Here is a 16,104-nt window from a genome sequence, read left to right on the forward strand (position 1 = left end):
GCACACTTAACCGCTTCACCAAACTGGGAGATAAGGGAGAAAGAATAGAACTCTGTGGTAGCTGGTACTGCTCAAACGTTATTTTAATCTGTACAACCAAAATGCTTGGTGGGCACCAAGAAAGGTGTTGGCAGCTATCTCAACGGAGCTAGCCACCGCAAATTTGAGATGATTGGAGGGAAAGGGAATGAAATAGCTGAACTGACAGGGATGCTGTCCAGTCAGCAGTTACACAGATCTTGCCGTCTTCCTAGCTTGTGTTAATAGACCTGCCTAATGAGGAAAGCAGACGGAGCTAACCAGAAGCAGGGCGGTGACCGGCTTCAGAGTTTTGAAGTTGGCAGAAGAAGGATTGTGTGGTAGTTCCAACAAGAATGAACTAAAAAGAGCAGCAAGCCAGTTAAGGACATTGGCAGGAAGAATGTGGATTATAAATTGCAAAGGTTCCAGTTGAGCAGCGATGGTGGGGCTCCACCCGTTAATTCCTCAGAAGCAACACATGCATTTGTGCCCAATCATTCGTGCTTCCTGAGCCCTGGAACAAGCAAGCCACAAATTGGCGGCTGCCTGTCTTGGGTAGCAAGTGGAAACGCCGGCCCTCGCTCTCCGTGCTGCCCTTCCTCTGGGGTACCAGATGTATCCTGCCTTCTTTCCTTCTGGGGTGCCAAACACTTCCCTGTCGCTGTTCTGCCACTGAAAAACTTCCTGGCCTGTAAAACCAGTTCTTTATGTTGCCCACCCATCTGAAATGTGGGAGGGAGGATTCCATGTGCGAATGGCACACGGTTCTGAAGATGAAGATGATACTGGAATTATCTCCTGTCCTCCACTCCGAGGAGTCTCAGAGCGGCTCACAATTTCCTTTCCCTCCCTCCCCCACAACAGACAGCTTGTGAGGTAGATGAAGATTTATATCCTGCCCTCTACTCCGAGGAGTCTCAGAGCCGCTCACAATCTCCTTTACCTTCCTCCCCCACAACAGACACCCTGTGAGGTAGATGAAGATATTGGATTCATATCCCGCCCTCCACTCCGAAGAGTCTCAGAGCAACTCACAATCTCCTTTACCTCCCTCCCCCACAACAGACACCCTGTGAGGTAGATGAAGATATTGGATTCATATCCCGCCCTCCACTCCGAGGAGTCTCAAAGCGGCTCACAATCTCCTTTCCCTTCCCCCCCCCACAACAGACAGCCTGTGAGGTAAATGAAGATATTGGATTTATATCCCGCCCTCCACTCCGAAGTGTCTCAGAGCGGCTCACAATCTCTTTACCTTCCTCCCCCACAACAGACAGCCTGTGAGGTAGATGAAGATATTGGATTTATATCCCGCCCTCTACTCCAAAGAGTCTCAGAGCCGCTCACAATCTCCTTTACCTTCCTCCCCCACAACAGACACCCTGTGAGGTAGATGAAGATATAATAATAATAATACCTTTTATTTATATCCCGCCCTCCCCGCCGAGGCAGGCTCAGGACGGCTAACAACATTAATCAATATAACAAATGATACAATACTTTAACAGTAGATAAAAATATTGGATTTATATCCCGCCCTCCACTCCGAAGAATCTCAGAGCCGCTCACAATCTCCTTTCCCTTCTTCCCCCACAACAGACACCCTGTGAGGTAGATGAAGGTGTTGGATTTATATCCCGCCCTCCACTCCGAAGAGTCTCAGAGCCGCTCACAATCTCCTTTACCTTCCTCCCCCACAACAGACAGCCTGTGAAGTGGGTGGAGCTGAGAGAGCTCTCACAGCAGCTGCCCTTTCAAGGGCTCTGCCTTGGGCTATGGCTGACCCAAGGCCATGCCAGCAGGTGCAAGTGGAGGAGTGGGGATTCAAACCCGGTTCTCCCAGATAAGAGTCTGCACACTTAACCACTACGCCAAACTGGCTCTTCTGATTGCTTCCCTCCTGGTTTTCATGAGACAAGAGGTTACAGTGGGGAAAACCCTTCTGGTTTCCAGTTTCTAATGGGAAATGAATGCTGTGGTGGAAAAGCGCGCTCCCCGAACTTGGGTTATAGTTTACGTACTTTGCAGCTGCATTCTAGTGGCAAAGATGTAGTTAAGAGGTTGTGAGCAGCTAGCTCAGGGGTGGCTAGGCTGCGGCTCAGGAGCCACGTATAGTTTTTTTGCACAAAGTGTGGGGCTCTCAAAAAACCCCAGCACCCCGTCGGCTGACTTGGAGAAGGCATTTTTCCTCTTTAAATCACTTCTCCAAGTCAGCTGGCCGCTTGGAAAATGCATTAAAAAGTTTCTTTCTTTCCACTTCTCTTTCTCTCATCCCTCCCCATCTATTTTCTTTCCCTCTTTCTTCTGTGTGGCTCTTACATTAAGCACGTTTGGCCATCCCTGTGGCAGCACTAACTGTCCTTGTAATCTGGGGGGGAAATCATAGTAAAAATAGATGAAATATTTTCAAGGTTGAGAGCCAGCATGGTTGTAGTGGTTAGTGTTGGACTAGGACCTGGGAAGACCCAGATTCGAATTGCTGCTCTGCCAGAGAAACTTGCTGGGTGACCTTGAGCCAGTCACACACTCTCAGCCTAACCTACCATACAGAGTTGTCATGTGGATAAAACAGGAGAGGAGGACAGGGTAAGCTGCTGAGGGGGGCCCCCCCCTTGGGGAGAAATGCAGGGTATAGTTTAAGTGAAATAAAAATAAAGATTTGGAAACATTTCCTGCCTGGTTACCTAGAGGCCGTTTCTGTTCACCATAGGCGAGTGACTCATCATAAGTCAGCACTAATACGGCTTTTGGTTTTGGGTGCAGAGGCTTCTGTCCCCTCAGGAATTCCAGCTTACAAAGCCGTCACAAACGCACCCTCCTTTCTTGCATCAGTGAATTTTTTTTATTTCTCCTTTCCCTTTGCCAGCAGAACTGGGAAGAATGTAGATCAGGGGTGACAAGCTCATTTGTTATGAGGGCCGGATCTGAGATAAATGAGGTCTTGTCGGGCCAGGCCGTGTGTATACCTATTTAAGATTAGGTAGCAGTGATAAAAACTTTATAAAGGACATAGATAAACGCAATTTAAAAAACAAACAAACGTAAAACATGCTTAAAACATTCGCTCTTGTTGGTCTTAAAGGTACTTTCTTTGTATTTCTCCCATGGGATCGAGGGAACTGGGCAAAGGAAGCTCTGGCTCGTTCCTTTCTTCCCCAGGAGCGGGAGGAGCCTCAGCCAATAGAAGGAAGAGAGACTTGGCTCAGTAGCTCTGCTGACTGATTGAGAGAGCCTGGAAAAACAAGCTCTGCCTTCTCCCAAGGGAGGAGGCTCAGCCAATGGAGAAAATAGAGGCTTTGCTCTATAGCTGCTGTGCGATTGAGCAAGCCTTGCAAAGCACGCTCTTGTGCAGAAGGAAGCAGATGACAGCCAATTGCTCAGGGGCCTGATAGGAGCCCTCTCAGGGCCTGATTTGGCCCCTGGGCTGCATGTTCGACACCTCTGGTGTAGATGCAACCCTGGCCCTTGTGCTGTGGCTGATTGCTGTGACTTGCCTGGATAATCTTGGGAAAGCTGAACGGCTGCCCATGCATGGTCGGAAGGTTGGCGTTTCACCTCCTTTGCAGACTGGTGGCTGTTTATTGGCTCCTTAAAACTATGGTTTGTAGACCTTGAAAAAGGGCTCATAAAGGGCTGAGTAACTTTCCTGTGTTGATTGCACGGCGATGGGTGTGACCGGATCATTCATCGTACTTGGAGGTGCTGCAGATCAGCTCTTTCAAGGAGAGCCCCATGCTGTGTCTCTGCATGAGTTGCTGATCAAGAAAGTATGCCCGGATCGTGGCGTTTTGTGGTCGAGAGATGACTGGCTGTCTCACCGGCTCAAGCAGCTGTGCAGCTGGTTGTTTATGTATTAAAAACCTTATTCACACTCTGCTTTACTCCGTGGGGGCCCAAAGCAGATTACACCATCTTTGCCTTCTCTCCCTTTAGCCTCGCAACATCGCCACTCTTAACCGCTATACCAAACTGGTTCTTTGCGAACGAGAGCGGCACGTGCTTCGAATTTTACTCCAGGCCAGCTTCGTGCTCCGGCAGTCGGAAATCTGGGGGACCCAAAATGGAGTCATTGATTGGTCTCATAGGGTAATAACCAGTGTTCCCTCTAAGCTGCGGAGCCTTGTGAGCAAAAATTCTGCTTTGTGAGCTATTGGCGTTCAACTCGTGAGCTGCTGCATAAATTAGAGTGCTCTGGGGTCATCCTTTCTGAGCAAAGACAAAAACGTGTGAGCTGGAGGTTAAAAATCTGTGAGCTGGCTCACACGGACTCAGCTTAGTGGGGACGCTGGTCATCCCCTGCTAAAGAAACAGGCCAACTGTCTGATGTTGAGAGATCCGGGTGGGCAGCCGTGTTGGTCTGAAGCAGTAGAACAAAGCAAGAGTCAAAGCTGCACCTCTAAGACCAAAGAAGTTTTATTCAGAATGTAAGCTTTTGTGTGCTAGAAGCACGCTTCATCAGACAGTGGGATGGAACAGCAAGCAGTTAACATAAGCGAACAAACACCAGACCCCAACTTGTGACTGTTAATCTGCTAAAAACATTTCCATGACTCTGCGTACTAACTCACTGCCCACTTTATATTTAGGACTGCTTGCCATTCCATACTTTTGCCTGACGAAGTGTGCTTCTAGCGCACGAAAGCTTACGTTCTGAATAAAACAGCTGTTCTACTGCAAAACGGATAAAAGGAAGTACTTCTTCACCCAAAGGGTGATTAGCATGTGGAATTCGCTGCCACGGGGTGGCGGCGGCTACAGGCATAGCCAGCTTCAAGAGGGGGTTAGATAAAAATATGGAGCAGAGGTCCATCAGTGGCTATTAGCCACTGTGTGTGTGTGTGTGTGTGTGTATATATATAAATTTTGGCCACTGTGTGACACAGAGTGTTGGACTGGATGGGCCATTTGCCTGATCCAACATGGCTTCTCTTATGTTCAAAAGAACTTCAAGAACAGGATGGAGAGAGAAATTGCTGAATTACAAATTATTATGAAACTTGGAACAAACACCTTCCCAGGATTGAACAGGGATGTGGGTTTTTTTATCTCATTGCATGTGCTAAACCCACTCTCACTGACTATAGCTATACATCCGCAGTATTCTAATGTATTTCTCTTTTAGAGTAGCGTATCGGAATAATGTGGTTTTTTTGCATTGTCATACTCAAATAAGGGATATCGGGGCCCTGTTCACACAGTGTGTTGAGTCCGTGTTAAACTGACCTGGTTCTGTTCCGAATATCTTTGTTCCGGATATTATCGATCAGACTGTCATACTGCAATTCAAATCGTTCTGCGGTGAAACCGTCTTCACCATGCAGTTCTTTTCCCCCCCTCCATTATTATGCACATGCATGCATGTGCACATAGGTTAAACCATTATGCGGTTATGCGCACATCGCTAAGTAGTAGGGAAAAAATGGTGACGGTAAACCGGATGTCTGAGGCTCCTTTTGCTCTGGGAAAGCCTTCAGACATCCGGAAGTTGGTTAATATCGCAGCAGAACTATCCAGACGGAGAAAACTACAAAGTGAAAACAGAGAACTCAAAAAACACCGCAAAGGAGCAGGTACCAAAATCTGGTTCTGAGAAGAATTGGGTAGGGGGTGGGGACCACGAGTTAATACCGGGAGGCAGAGGTTTCTATCTGATCAGCCGCTTTAAATCCAGAAGGAAACAGCAGCGACATCTGATTATACTGTGCGTCTGAACATGGCCTGGCTGTTTATTTCGTTACATATACTAACCCATCTTCCACTGTATTTCAATGTATCTTTTTTTTATAATGGCAAACTATATGATGTTTAAAGCTCTTGAGAAACTATTGCCCTCAAGTTAAGAAGAAGATGATGATATTGAATTTATATCCCGCCCTCCACTCCGAAGAGTCTCAGAGCGGCTCACAATCTCCTTTATTTAAAATGTATTTTAATGTTTATGTTGTGTTTATTGTTGCATCATGGTGTGACCCGCCATGTCCTGTAAGCCACCCTGAGCCTGCTTCGGCGGGGAGGGCGGGGTATAAATAAAAACTTATTATTATTATCTTCCTCCCCTACAACAGTCACCCTGTGAGGTGGGTAGGGCTGAGAGGGCTCTCACAGCACTGCCCTTTCAAGGATAACCTCTGCCAGGGCTATGGCTGACCCAAGGCCATGCCAGCAGGTGCAAGTGGAGGAGTGGGGAATCAAACCCCAGTTCTCCCAGATAAGAGTCTGCACACTTAACCACTACACCAAACTGGCTCTTCAGAACAACAAACTCTTACTTATGGCACTTTACACCTAATGCCTTCAGTCTGCTCTTTGTCACCCTTGGTTGTTGTTTCAGCCCACTTTAACAACACTGACAAACAGATCCCAATTTGTGATTCTTTTAACCTTCTAAGAAACATTTCCGTGACTCTGCAAACTAACTCACTGCCCGCTTTCTCTATATTTAGGACCGTATTGCCATTGCATATTTTTGTCCTACGAAGCATGCTTAGAGCACACGAAAGCTTCCATTCTGAATAAAACTTAGTCGGTCTTAAAAGGCGCCACTTGTCTACTCCTTGGTGGAATAAAACTTTGCTGGTCTTAAAGGTGCAACTTGACGCCTGATGTTGAAATCAGCAGCGGGGGTTGCTTAACTTCCACACGGCCCCCCTGGGGTGCATTCCATGCCTTCGGAAACTCCTCCTCCTGTGGAGCTTGGAGAAAGGCGGGCCTGGCGGTGGCTCCCCTCCCCCCAACCTCCTTACCCTTTCTGTGTAACTTGGCCTGTTCTGCTGATGAAACTGGGTGAGGTTTGCTGAAGGAGGAGGGAGCTCAGGAGACACAGCCTTGCCCCAAGGTAAACAGCTCCCGTCCCTGGTTTTGCAAACACCAGGAGGAGGGCGAGGCCCTGCAGTCTCTGCCGCTGTATGGGAACAAGGAGTTACGATCCACTTCTTTTCTCTCCCTGGGGGGAAGCCCTGTCCCCTTTCCCACGCCTGCCTGCACAAGACCATCGCTCTCTCTTCCTGCGTTCTTTGTGGCCAGAGTTCCCCTCCTGCTGGGAAGGGGGGGGGGGGGTTAGCTGTTGCTTGGACCAGCGGAAACGGCAGTGGGAATCCGGGAAGCGATCTTGGAGAGCCAGCTTTGCTTTGGGATAGGGTTGCCAAGGAATATCTGGGGACTTTGGGGGTGGGGCCAGGAGACATTGGGGGCGGGGCCAGGAGCGAGGGTGTGATGAGCATCACTGAACTCCAAAGGGAGTTCTGGCCAGCAAATTTAGAGGGACTGTACACCTTTTAAATGCCTGGAAATAATGAAGGATAGGGACACCTTTGGGGGCTCATAGAATTGGACCTTCTGGTCCAGTCCTTTTGAAACTTGGGGGGTATTTTGAGGAGAGGCATTGGATGCTGTGCTAAAAATTTGGTGCTTCTACCTAAAAAAAAGCCCCGCCCTCCCCCCAGATAACCGTAGATCAATTCTCCATTATATTCTATGAGAATCGGTCTCCATAGGGAATAATGGAATGCCCAGCAGACAGTTTCCTTCCCCCACCCCCTGCTTTCAGATGACCCTGAAACAGGGGGAGTGCCTCCAAACGGGGGATCCTCTGCCCCCACCTGGGGATTGGCAACCCTGCTTTTGGAGCTCAGTGGGGAACTTATAGTGGTCTCTTTGCAGTGACCACCGGACTTCAGGGCCTGTCCCTGCCGTATATGGCTTTGCGGGCACCACTGTCACTCCCCCTCTTTGGGGCTTTGTAGCCAAAACAGCAGCTTTCAGTTCACTGCTGGAATTGCCTCTCCCAAGTCTTTGCGGTTGAACAGGATGCGTCTCCTCTTCCCTCCCCCCAGTCTCCAGGAAATGACTGCAAGCATTTTCCCCTAAGTTTTCTCCCTTTCTCACGATACAGGAATTCATGGGCACTCAATGAAATTGCTGAGCAGTTGGGTTAGAACTGATAAAAGGAAGTACTTCTTCACCCAAAGGGTGATTAACATGTGGACTTCACTGCCACAGGAGGTGGCGGCGGCTGCAAGCATAGCCAGCTTCAAGAGGGGAGTGGAGAAACATATGGAGCAGAGGTCCATCAGTGGCTATTAGCCACAGCGTATTGTTGGAACTCTCTGTCTGGGGCAGTGATGCTCTTTATTCTTGGTGCTGGGTGGGGGCAACAGTGTGAGGGATTCTAGTATTCTGGCCCCACTGATGGACCTCCTGATGGCACCTGGGTTTTTTGTGACAGAGTGTTGGACTGGATGGGGCATTGGCATGGCTTCTCTTACATTCTTATGAGGGTGTCTTCCTCAAAGCCCCTTTTCCTCATCAGCCTGTCCTTGGGTGGTGTTGGCTTCCCATCTCTCATCCAGAGGGAGTTCCCTCGGGAACCGGAGCTGGAGGGGCATGGAGATTTCCCTCAACGGCAGTTCCCTCTGTTCATTGGCCGTCCTTCCTCTTCTGTCCCTTCCCCGGGGGAGGGGGGGAAGTTCCATCTCATTTGCATTTCTTGGACCTTGCTGCAATTCAGGGAAGCCCCTGTTGTGGAGGAAGGAAAAGGATCCAGAGGAGGCAGCCAGCCCAGAAGCAGAGAATGCTTCCTTGATCTTTAAGAGAACATAAGAGAAGCCATGTTGAATCAGGCCAGTGGCCCATCCAGTCCAACACTCTGTCACACAGTGACCAAAACCCCCCAAGTGCCATCAGGAAGTCCACCAGTGGGGCCAGGACACGAGAAGCCCTCCCCCTCCCAAGCACCAAGAATACAGAGCATCACTTGCCCCAGACATAAGAACATAAGAGAAGCCATGTTGGATCAGGCCAATGGCCCATCCAGTCCAACAGTCTGCATCACACAGTGGCCAAAAAACCCAGGTGCCATCAGGAGGTCCATAAACAATATCAGTGCACAGTCCAAGTCCACCGGTGGGGCCAGGACACTAGAAGCCCTCCCACTGTTGCCCGTCCCAGGCACCCAGAATACAGAGCATCACTGCCCCAGACAGAGACTACCAATGATAAGCTGTGGCTAATACCCACTGATGGACCTCTGCTCCAGATCTTTATCCAGTCCCCTCTTGAAGCTGGCTATGCTTGTAGCTGCCGCCACCTCCTCTGGCAGTGAATTCCATGTGTTAATCGCCCTTTGGGTGAAGAAGGGCTTCCTTCTATCTGTTCTAACCTGTCTCGCTCAGCAATTTCATGGAGTGCCCATGAATTTTCATATTGCGAGAAAGGGAGTAAAACCGTTCGAATATCCTGGGAGGCTGTTGCTGCCACCCCTTATTGGGGCACTGCGGCTCGAAGAGCGGCAGGGCGGACAGTCTTTCTGCAAGCGAATCTCCGCCAGCTTTTTGAGATCCAGCCGCGTCAGTCGGTTCTCCTCCCTGCCTGCGCGTTAGGGGGGAATCCTACAACAAAAGCCTTTTGCTTGGCAGGAGAGGTTTCTGCATTGGAAGATGATTTTTTTTCTTAGATCTTTGCGGCAAGCTGAACTCTGACTGGGGCGGGACCGTGGACGAGGCCTGCGTGGCTTGGCAGAACTGACACGAGGCAGTGCCACGTCTCTAATAAGAAATGTCATTACAGCAGTGTTTTAGCAGTAAGCGTAGTGCAAAAGCAGCAGCAGCAGCTGCCCAGGGAGGTGGAGAGCTCCTCTTCACTAGCCGTCTTTGAGCACCGGCTCGACTAACACTTGTCGGGGATGCTCTGTATCGGGTGGCCAGACTGCAGCTCAGGAGCCAAATGTGGCTCTTTCGCACATACTGTGTGATTCTCAGTCTCAGAGCGGCTCACAATCTCCTTTCCCTTCCTCCCCCACAGCAGTCACCCTGTGAGGTGGGTGGGGCTGAGAGAGCTCTCCCAGAAGCTGCCCTTTCAAGGAAAGAACGGCCTACAATCTTCTTTACCTTCCTCCCCCATAACAGACACCCTGTGAGGTGGGTGGGGCTGAGAGAGCTCTCCCAGAAGCTGCCCTTCCAAGGGCAACTCTGCAAGAGCTACGGCTGACCCAAGGCCATTCCAGCAGGTGCAAGTGGAGGAGTGGGGAATCAAACCTTGGTTCTCCCAGATAAGAGAGCTATGGCTGACCCAAGGCCATTCCAGCAGGTGCAAGTGGAGGAGTGGGGGATCGAACCTCGGTTCTCCCAGATCAGAGAGCTATGGCTGACCCAAGGCCATTCCAGCAGGTGCAAGTGAAGGAGTGGGGAATCAAACCCGGTTCTCCCAGATAAGAGAGCTATGGCTGACCCAAGGCCATTCCAGCAGCTGCAAGTGAAGGAGTGGGGAATCAAACCCGGTTCTCCCAGATAAGAGAGCTATGGCTGACCCACAGCCATTCCAGCAGCTGCAAGTGAAGGAGTGGGGGATCGAACCTCGGTTCTCCCAGATCAGAGAGCTATGGCTGACCCAAGGCCATTCCAGCAGGTGCAAGTGGAGGAGTGGGGGATCGAACCTCGGTTCTCCCAGATCAGAGAGCTATGGCTGACCCAAGGCCATTCCAGCAGGTGCAAGTGAAGGAGTGGGGAATCAAACCCGGTTCTCCCAGATAAGAGAGTTATGGCTGACCCAAGGCCATTCCAGCAGCTGCAAGTGAAGGAGTGGGGAATCAAACCCGGTTCTCCCAGATAAGAGAGCTATGGCTGACCCTGGCCATTCCAGCAGGTGCAAGTGGAGGAGTGGAGAATCAAATCCGGTTCTCCCAGATAAGAGAGCTATGGCTGACCCAAGGCCATTCCAGCAGGTGCAAGTGGAGGAGTGGGGGATCGAACCTTGGTTCTCCCAGATCAGAGAGCTATGGCTGACCCAAGGCCATTCCAGCAGGTGCAAGTGGAGGAGTGGGGAATCAAACCTTGGTTCTCCCAGATAAGAGAGCTATGGCTGACCCAAGGCCATTCCAGCAGGTGCAAGTGGAGGAGTGGGGGATCGAACCTCGGTTCTCCCAGATCAGAGAGCTATGGCTGACCCAAGGCCATTCCAGCAGGTGCAAGTGAAGGAGTGGGGAATCAAACCCGGTTCTCCCAGATAAGAGAGTTATGGCTGACCCAAGGCCATTCCAGCAGCTGCAAGTGAAGGAGTGGGGAATCAAACCCGGTTCTCCCAGATAAGAGAGCTATGGCTGACCCTGGCCATTCCAGCAGGTGCAAGTGGAGGAGTGGGGAATCAAACCTTGGTTCTCCCAGATAAGAGAGCTATGGCTGACCCAAGGCCATTCCAGCAGGTGCAAGTGGAGGAGTGGGGAATCAAACCCCAGTTCTCCCAGGTAAGAGTCTGCGCGCTTAACCACTACACCAAACTGGCTCTCGTTAAGGGCAATGGGCGACTTCCTTCTTGGCCTAATTTAGCAGCAGGGTAGTGTGTGTGTGTGTGTGGGGCTCATTTGAATACTTCTCTGCAGGGATGGAATTCTAGCAAGAGCTCCTTTGCATATTAGGCCACACACCCCTGATGCAGCCAATCCTCCCGAGAGCTTGCAAGGCTCTTTTTTGTAAGCTCTTGGAGGATTGGCTACATCATGGGGGTGTGGTCTAATATGCAAAGGAGCTCCTGCTGGAATTCCAACCCTGCTTCTTTCCCACCTGTGCCTGGTGGCACCTGTCAAAAGGAGTCAAACCAGACCAGGAAGCAGATTCCAGTCTCCCGACTGGCCTTGAAGAGCCTCGGAGAGCTCTGGCGCTTCGGCTCCTGGGGTGTTCTGTCACATTTGATCGATGGCCGTGACTTTCTCCTGCTGTTTCCTCTTCTGTGTCTGCCGGCTGCCCCAGTTGTCAGGGTTGGGCACCATGTTTAAAGTCTGCGCTTGGGTAGTCCTGCACCTGGAACAGCTGAACTCAGCAGCTTGTGTACTCAAACATGCAGATTGGCTCAGCAATTCTGCATAATTCTGTTTCCTGGTTTGGGGAGGCGGGTGAATTGTAATATAGCCCCAAGCGGGACCTGACTTGGCCCAGTTTTGGGGTCCTGCGAGGTTGGTCATGTGGGCTGGGTGAGGGGTGTGGCCTGAGTTGGCCGCTGTTGCGGTGAGGGGGTGGTTGCTGTGCCCCACCCCCATGCCTCCTTTTCCCAGTTTGGTGTAGTGGTTAAGTGCGTGGACTCTTATCTGGGAGAACCGGGTTTGATTCCCCACTCCTCCACTTGCAGCTGCTGGCATGGCCTTGGGTCAGCCGTCGCTCTTGCAGAGTTGTCCTTGAAAGGGCAGCTTCTGTCAGAGCTCTTTCAGGCCTGCGTTCCTCACAGGGTGTCTGTTGTGGGGAAGGGAAGGTAAAGGAGATTGTGAGCCGTTCAGAGACTCCTTTGGGTGGTGAAGGGTGGGGTGTGTGTGTAAACTCAGTCTCCTCTTCTCTTTCTGCTAGTGGCCTTCAAAGATCCTCCCAGTATGTTGATAAAGTGGTAGCCCTGTGACTGGATCTCTCTACTTGTAGGCCCCGGTATCTTGCCTCAAAAAGTCAGGCCGGATCTGATGGTGACTCTCCGAAACAGAAACCCATGAGGAAATAATCCTGCTAAATTAAAGGTCTGATCCGTGCCCGGCTTGCTGAAGACCCTCTGCCCCAACAAGAAGTGTTTAAGCCAGTTCTCTGGCTTACAAAAATCTAGAAATATAGAGCGGGAAGGGGTAATCTAGTCCAATCTCTTCCACAGTGCAAGAAATTCAGAGCTGCCTCTCCCCTCTCCAGTGTCCTCCTTGTATCCTCAGAGGAAGGCAACCCCCCCCCCCCTCCCAGAAACACTAGGCCAGGGGGGTGGCCAGACTGTGGCTCAGGAGCCACATGTGGCTCTTTCACTCACATTCTGTGGCACTTGAAGCCAAAGCATCCATCGGCTGGCTTGGAGAAGGCATTTCTCTCTTTAAATCACTTCTCGACACCAAGCCGCCCAGTGGCTTGGAGAACGCATTTAAAGTTGCTTTCTTTCCATCTCCCTCCCCCATCTATTTTCCTTCCTTCCCTTCCTCCCTCAAACATCTGACATTCATCTCTTGCGGCTCTCAAACATCTAATGTTTATTCTGTGTGGCTCTTACGTTAAGTGAGTTTGGCCACCCCTGCGCTAGGCCAATCTGACCTGCAGGACAATTCATTCCTGATCCCAAAGCTCATCTGTTCCTGTCCCTTCCGCAGGGTCGGCCTAAATTCCCAGGATCGGCGTTGCCGTCAGGTGGCTTTCCAGCTTCTGCTTCAAAACCTCTGAAGAATCAATGTGCTTTAGAGACATGAGATCAAGAAACTTTATTTGAGGGAAAGGGCAGGGGAAACATGCCAGTGAGATAATTAAACTATAGCTAACAAAACATTTCGTGTGATAAGATACGCAGGAAACTTGGTTACAAAATTCTATCCAATTGTACTGTTATAAATAAAATATATATATCTCAGGTTTCCATTAATCGATTTCATACCCGTCTGTGAGAATCAACTATCACTCGAAATTCTTAGCACTTCCTCGTCTGGTTTAATTAGGGCTGCCAGTCATAAGAACATAAGGGAAGCCATGTTGGATCAGGCCAATGGCCTATCCAGTCCAACACTCTGAGTCACACAGTGGCCATAAGAACATAAGAGAAGCCATGTTGGATCAGGCCAAAGGCCCGTCCAGTCAAACACTCTGTGTCACACAGTGGCCATAAGAACATAAGAGAAGCCATGTTGGATCAGGCCAATGGCCCGTCCAGTCCAACACTCTGTGTCACACAGTGGCCATAAGAACATAAGAGAAGCCATGTTGGATCAGGCCAATGGCCCGTCCAGTCCAACACTCTGTGTCACACAGTGGCCATAAGAGAAGCCATGTTGGATCAGGCCAATGGCCCGTCCAGTCCAACACTCTGTGTCACACAGTGGCCATAAGAACATAAGAGAAGCCATGTTGGATCAGGCCAATGGCCTATCCAGTCCAACACTCTGTGTCACACAGTGGCCAAAAAACCCAGGTGCCATCAGGAGGTCTATCAGTGGGGCCAGGACACTAGAAGCCCTCTCACTGTTGCCCCCTCCAAGCACCAAGAATACAGAGCATCACTTGCCTCAGACAGAATTCCAACGATAAGCTGTGGCTAATAGCCACTGATGGACCTCTGCTCCATATGCTTATCCAATCCCCTCTTGAAGCTGGCAATGCTTGTAGCCGCCACCACCTCCTGTGGCAGAAAGTTCCATGTGTTCGTCACCCTTTGGGTGAAGAAGTCCTTCCTTTTATCTGTTCTAACCCGACTGTTGGAAAACACCTGGAGATTTGGGGGTGGAGCCAAGAGAGGGCGGGGTTTGGAGCAGGGAGCGGTCTCAGCATGGTCCAATGCCATACCATAGAGTCCACCCTTCAAAGCAGCCATTTTCTCCAAGGGAAATGCCATTTTTACCAGCCATTTTCTCCGGCTGGAGATTGGTTTTAAAAGCAGGAGATTCCCAGACCCCACCTGGAGGCCGGCAACCCTAGGTTTAATCTTATTCCAGTATACAAATAAGGATGCTATGCCTGTTACATGGTTCCGTGACCGTCCCAACATTTCTTGCATTCCAGTATCTTCATTTTTAACAATTTCTTTTTAACGGTGGACTTAAAGGGAAGCCACGTCCCCTCCTGTGTGACAAGTTCTCTCCTCCTCTTCCCTCAGGCTGAAGCAGAAGTGGCTTCCCTGAACCGCCGCATCCAACTGGTGGAGGAGGAGCTGGACCGAGCTCAGGAGCGCCTTGCGACGGCCTTGCAGAAGCTGGAGGAAGCTGAGAAAGCTGCAGACGAGAGCGAGAGGTAAGGGCTGGGGAAGAACGGGAGCTGCTTGTGCCTGGTTTCAACGGAGAGGATAAATTGCTTGCTACACCGCATCACCCTCCAGGTAGTAGTTCACATAATGGAAGGTTCCTCTACAATTAAAAAGAATCCTTGCATGCAGAAAACTGGCATGTCGGAGAGAAGGGTTTTGGCCCACCGTTCGTGACACGCTAGCTTTCTGTGCAGGGGTTTTGGTTCACCTTTCCTGACACACTAGCTTTCTGCATGCAGGAGTTTTGGCTCCTCTCTGCAATTAAGAAAAGTCCTCACCTGTAGAAACCTGCTGTTCTGTGTGCAGGGAATTTGGTTCGCCTTTCCTGACACACTAGCTTTCTGCATGCAGGAGTTTTGGCTCCTCTCTGCAATTAAGAAAAGTCCTCACCTGTAGAAACCTGCTGTTCTTTGTGCAGGGAATTTGGTTCGCCTTTCCTGACACACTAGCTTTCTGCATGCAGGTGTTTTGCCTCCTCCATGCAATTAAGAAAAGTCCTCACCTGTAGAAACCTGCTGTTCTGTGTGCAGGGAATTTGGTTCGCCTTTCCTGACACACTAGCTTCTGCATGCAGGAGTTTTGGCTCCTCTCTGCAATTAAAAAAAGTCCTCACCTGTAGAAACCTGCTGTTCTGTGTGCAGGGAATTTGGTTTGCCTTTCCTGACACACTAGCTTTCTGCATGCAGGAGTTTGCCTCCTCCATGCAATTAAGAAAAGTCCTCACCTGTAGAAACCTGCTGTTCTGTGTGCAGGGAATTTGGTTCGCCTTTCCTGACACACTAGCTTTCTGCATGCAGGAGTTTTGCCTCCTCCATGCAATTAAGAAAAGTCCTCATCTGTAGAAACCTGCTGTTCTGTGTGCAGGGAATTTGGTTCGCCTTTCCTGACACACTAGCTTTCTGCATGCAGGAGTTTTGCCACCTCCATGCAACTAAGAAAAGTCCTCACCTGTAGAAACCTGCTGTTCTGTGTGCAGGGAATTTGGTTCACCTTTCCTGACACACTAGCTTTCTGCGTGCCGGAGTTTTGGCTCCTCCCTGCAATTAAGGAATCCTCACATGTGGAAAACTGCATTTGGAAAAAAGGATTTCGGTTAGTTCACCTTTCCTGACGCACCAGCTTTCTGTGAGCGGGAATTCTTAAAATTTGCTCACCTGCAGTCACTCAAGCCATTTTGAAAAGCAGTACGGCTGAAATAAAGGGTTTTACTAGTTAGATACCGCCCTTGAGCTCTACAGCCTATCAGGCCCTTTAAAAAAAAAAAGAAAGAAATCCCTTTTTGTGCATTCTGAACTTGCAGAAAGCCTCGTTTTGCATCTGCCCTTCTGTCAGTCTCAGAGGGACGATGCACCT

General features: G+C 50.1%; 1 protein-coding gene across 15 annotated transcripts in view; it reads left to right on the plus strand.

Annotated features, from left to right (window-relative positions):
- TPM3 (tropomyosin 3) overlaps positions 1-16,104 on the plus strand; it is a 127,836-nt gene that overhangs the window by 68,306 nt on the left and 43,426 nt on the right. For all 15 annotated transcript variants that reach the window (XM_060255529.1, XM_060255538.1, XM_060255497.1 and 12 more), the window contains one exon: positions 14,605-14,738. In XM_060255529.1, the coding sequence (XP_060111512.1) occupies positions 14,605-14,738 (134 nt within the window). The remainder of the gene's footprint in view (positions 1-14,604; positions 14,739-16,104) is intronic.

Source organism: Heteronotia binoei, chromosome 1 (genome assembly GCF_032191835.1).
Source record: "Heteronotia binoei isolate CCM8104 ecotype False Entrance Well chromosome 1, APGP_CSIRO_Hbin_v1, whole genome shotgun sequence".
NCBI classification, from domain to species: Eukaryota; Metazoa; Chordata; class Lepidosauria; order Squamata; family Gekkonidae; genus Heteronotia; species Heteronotia binoei.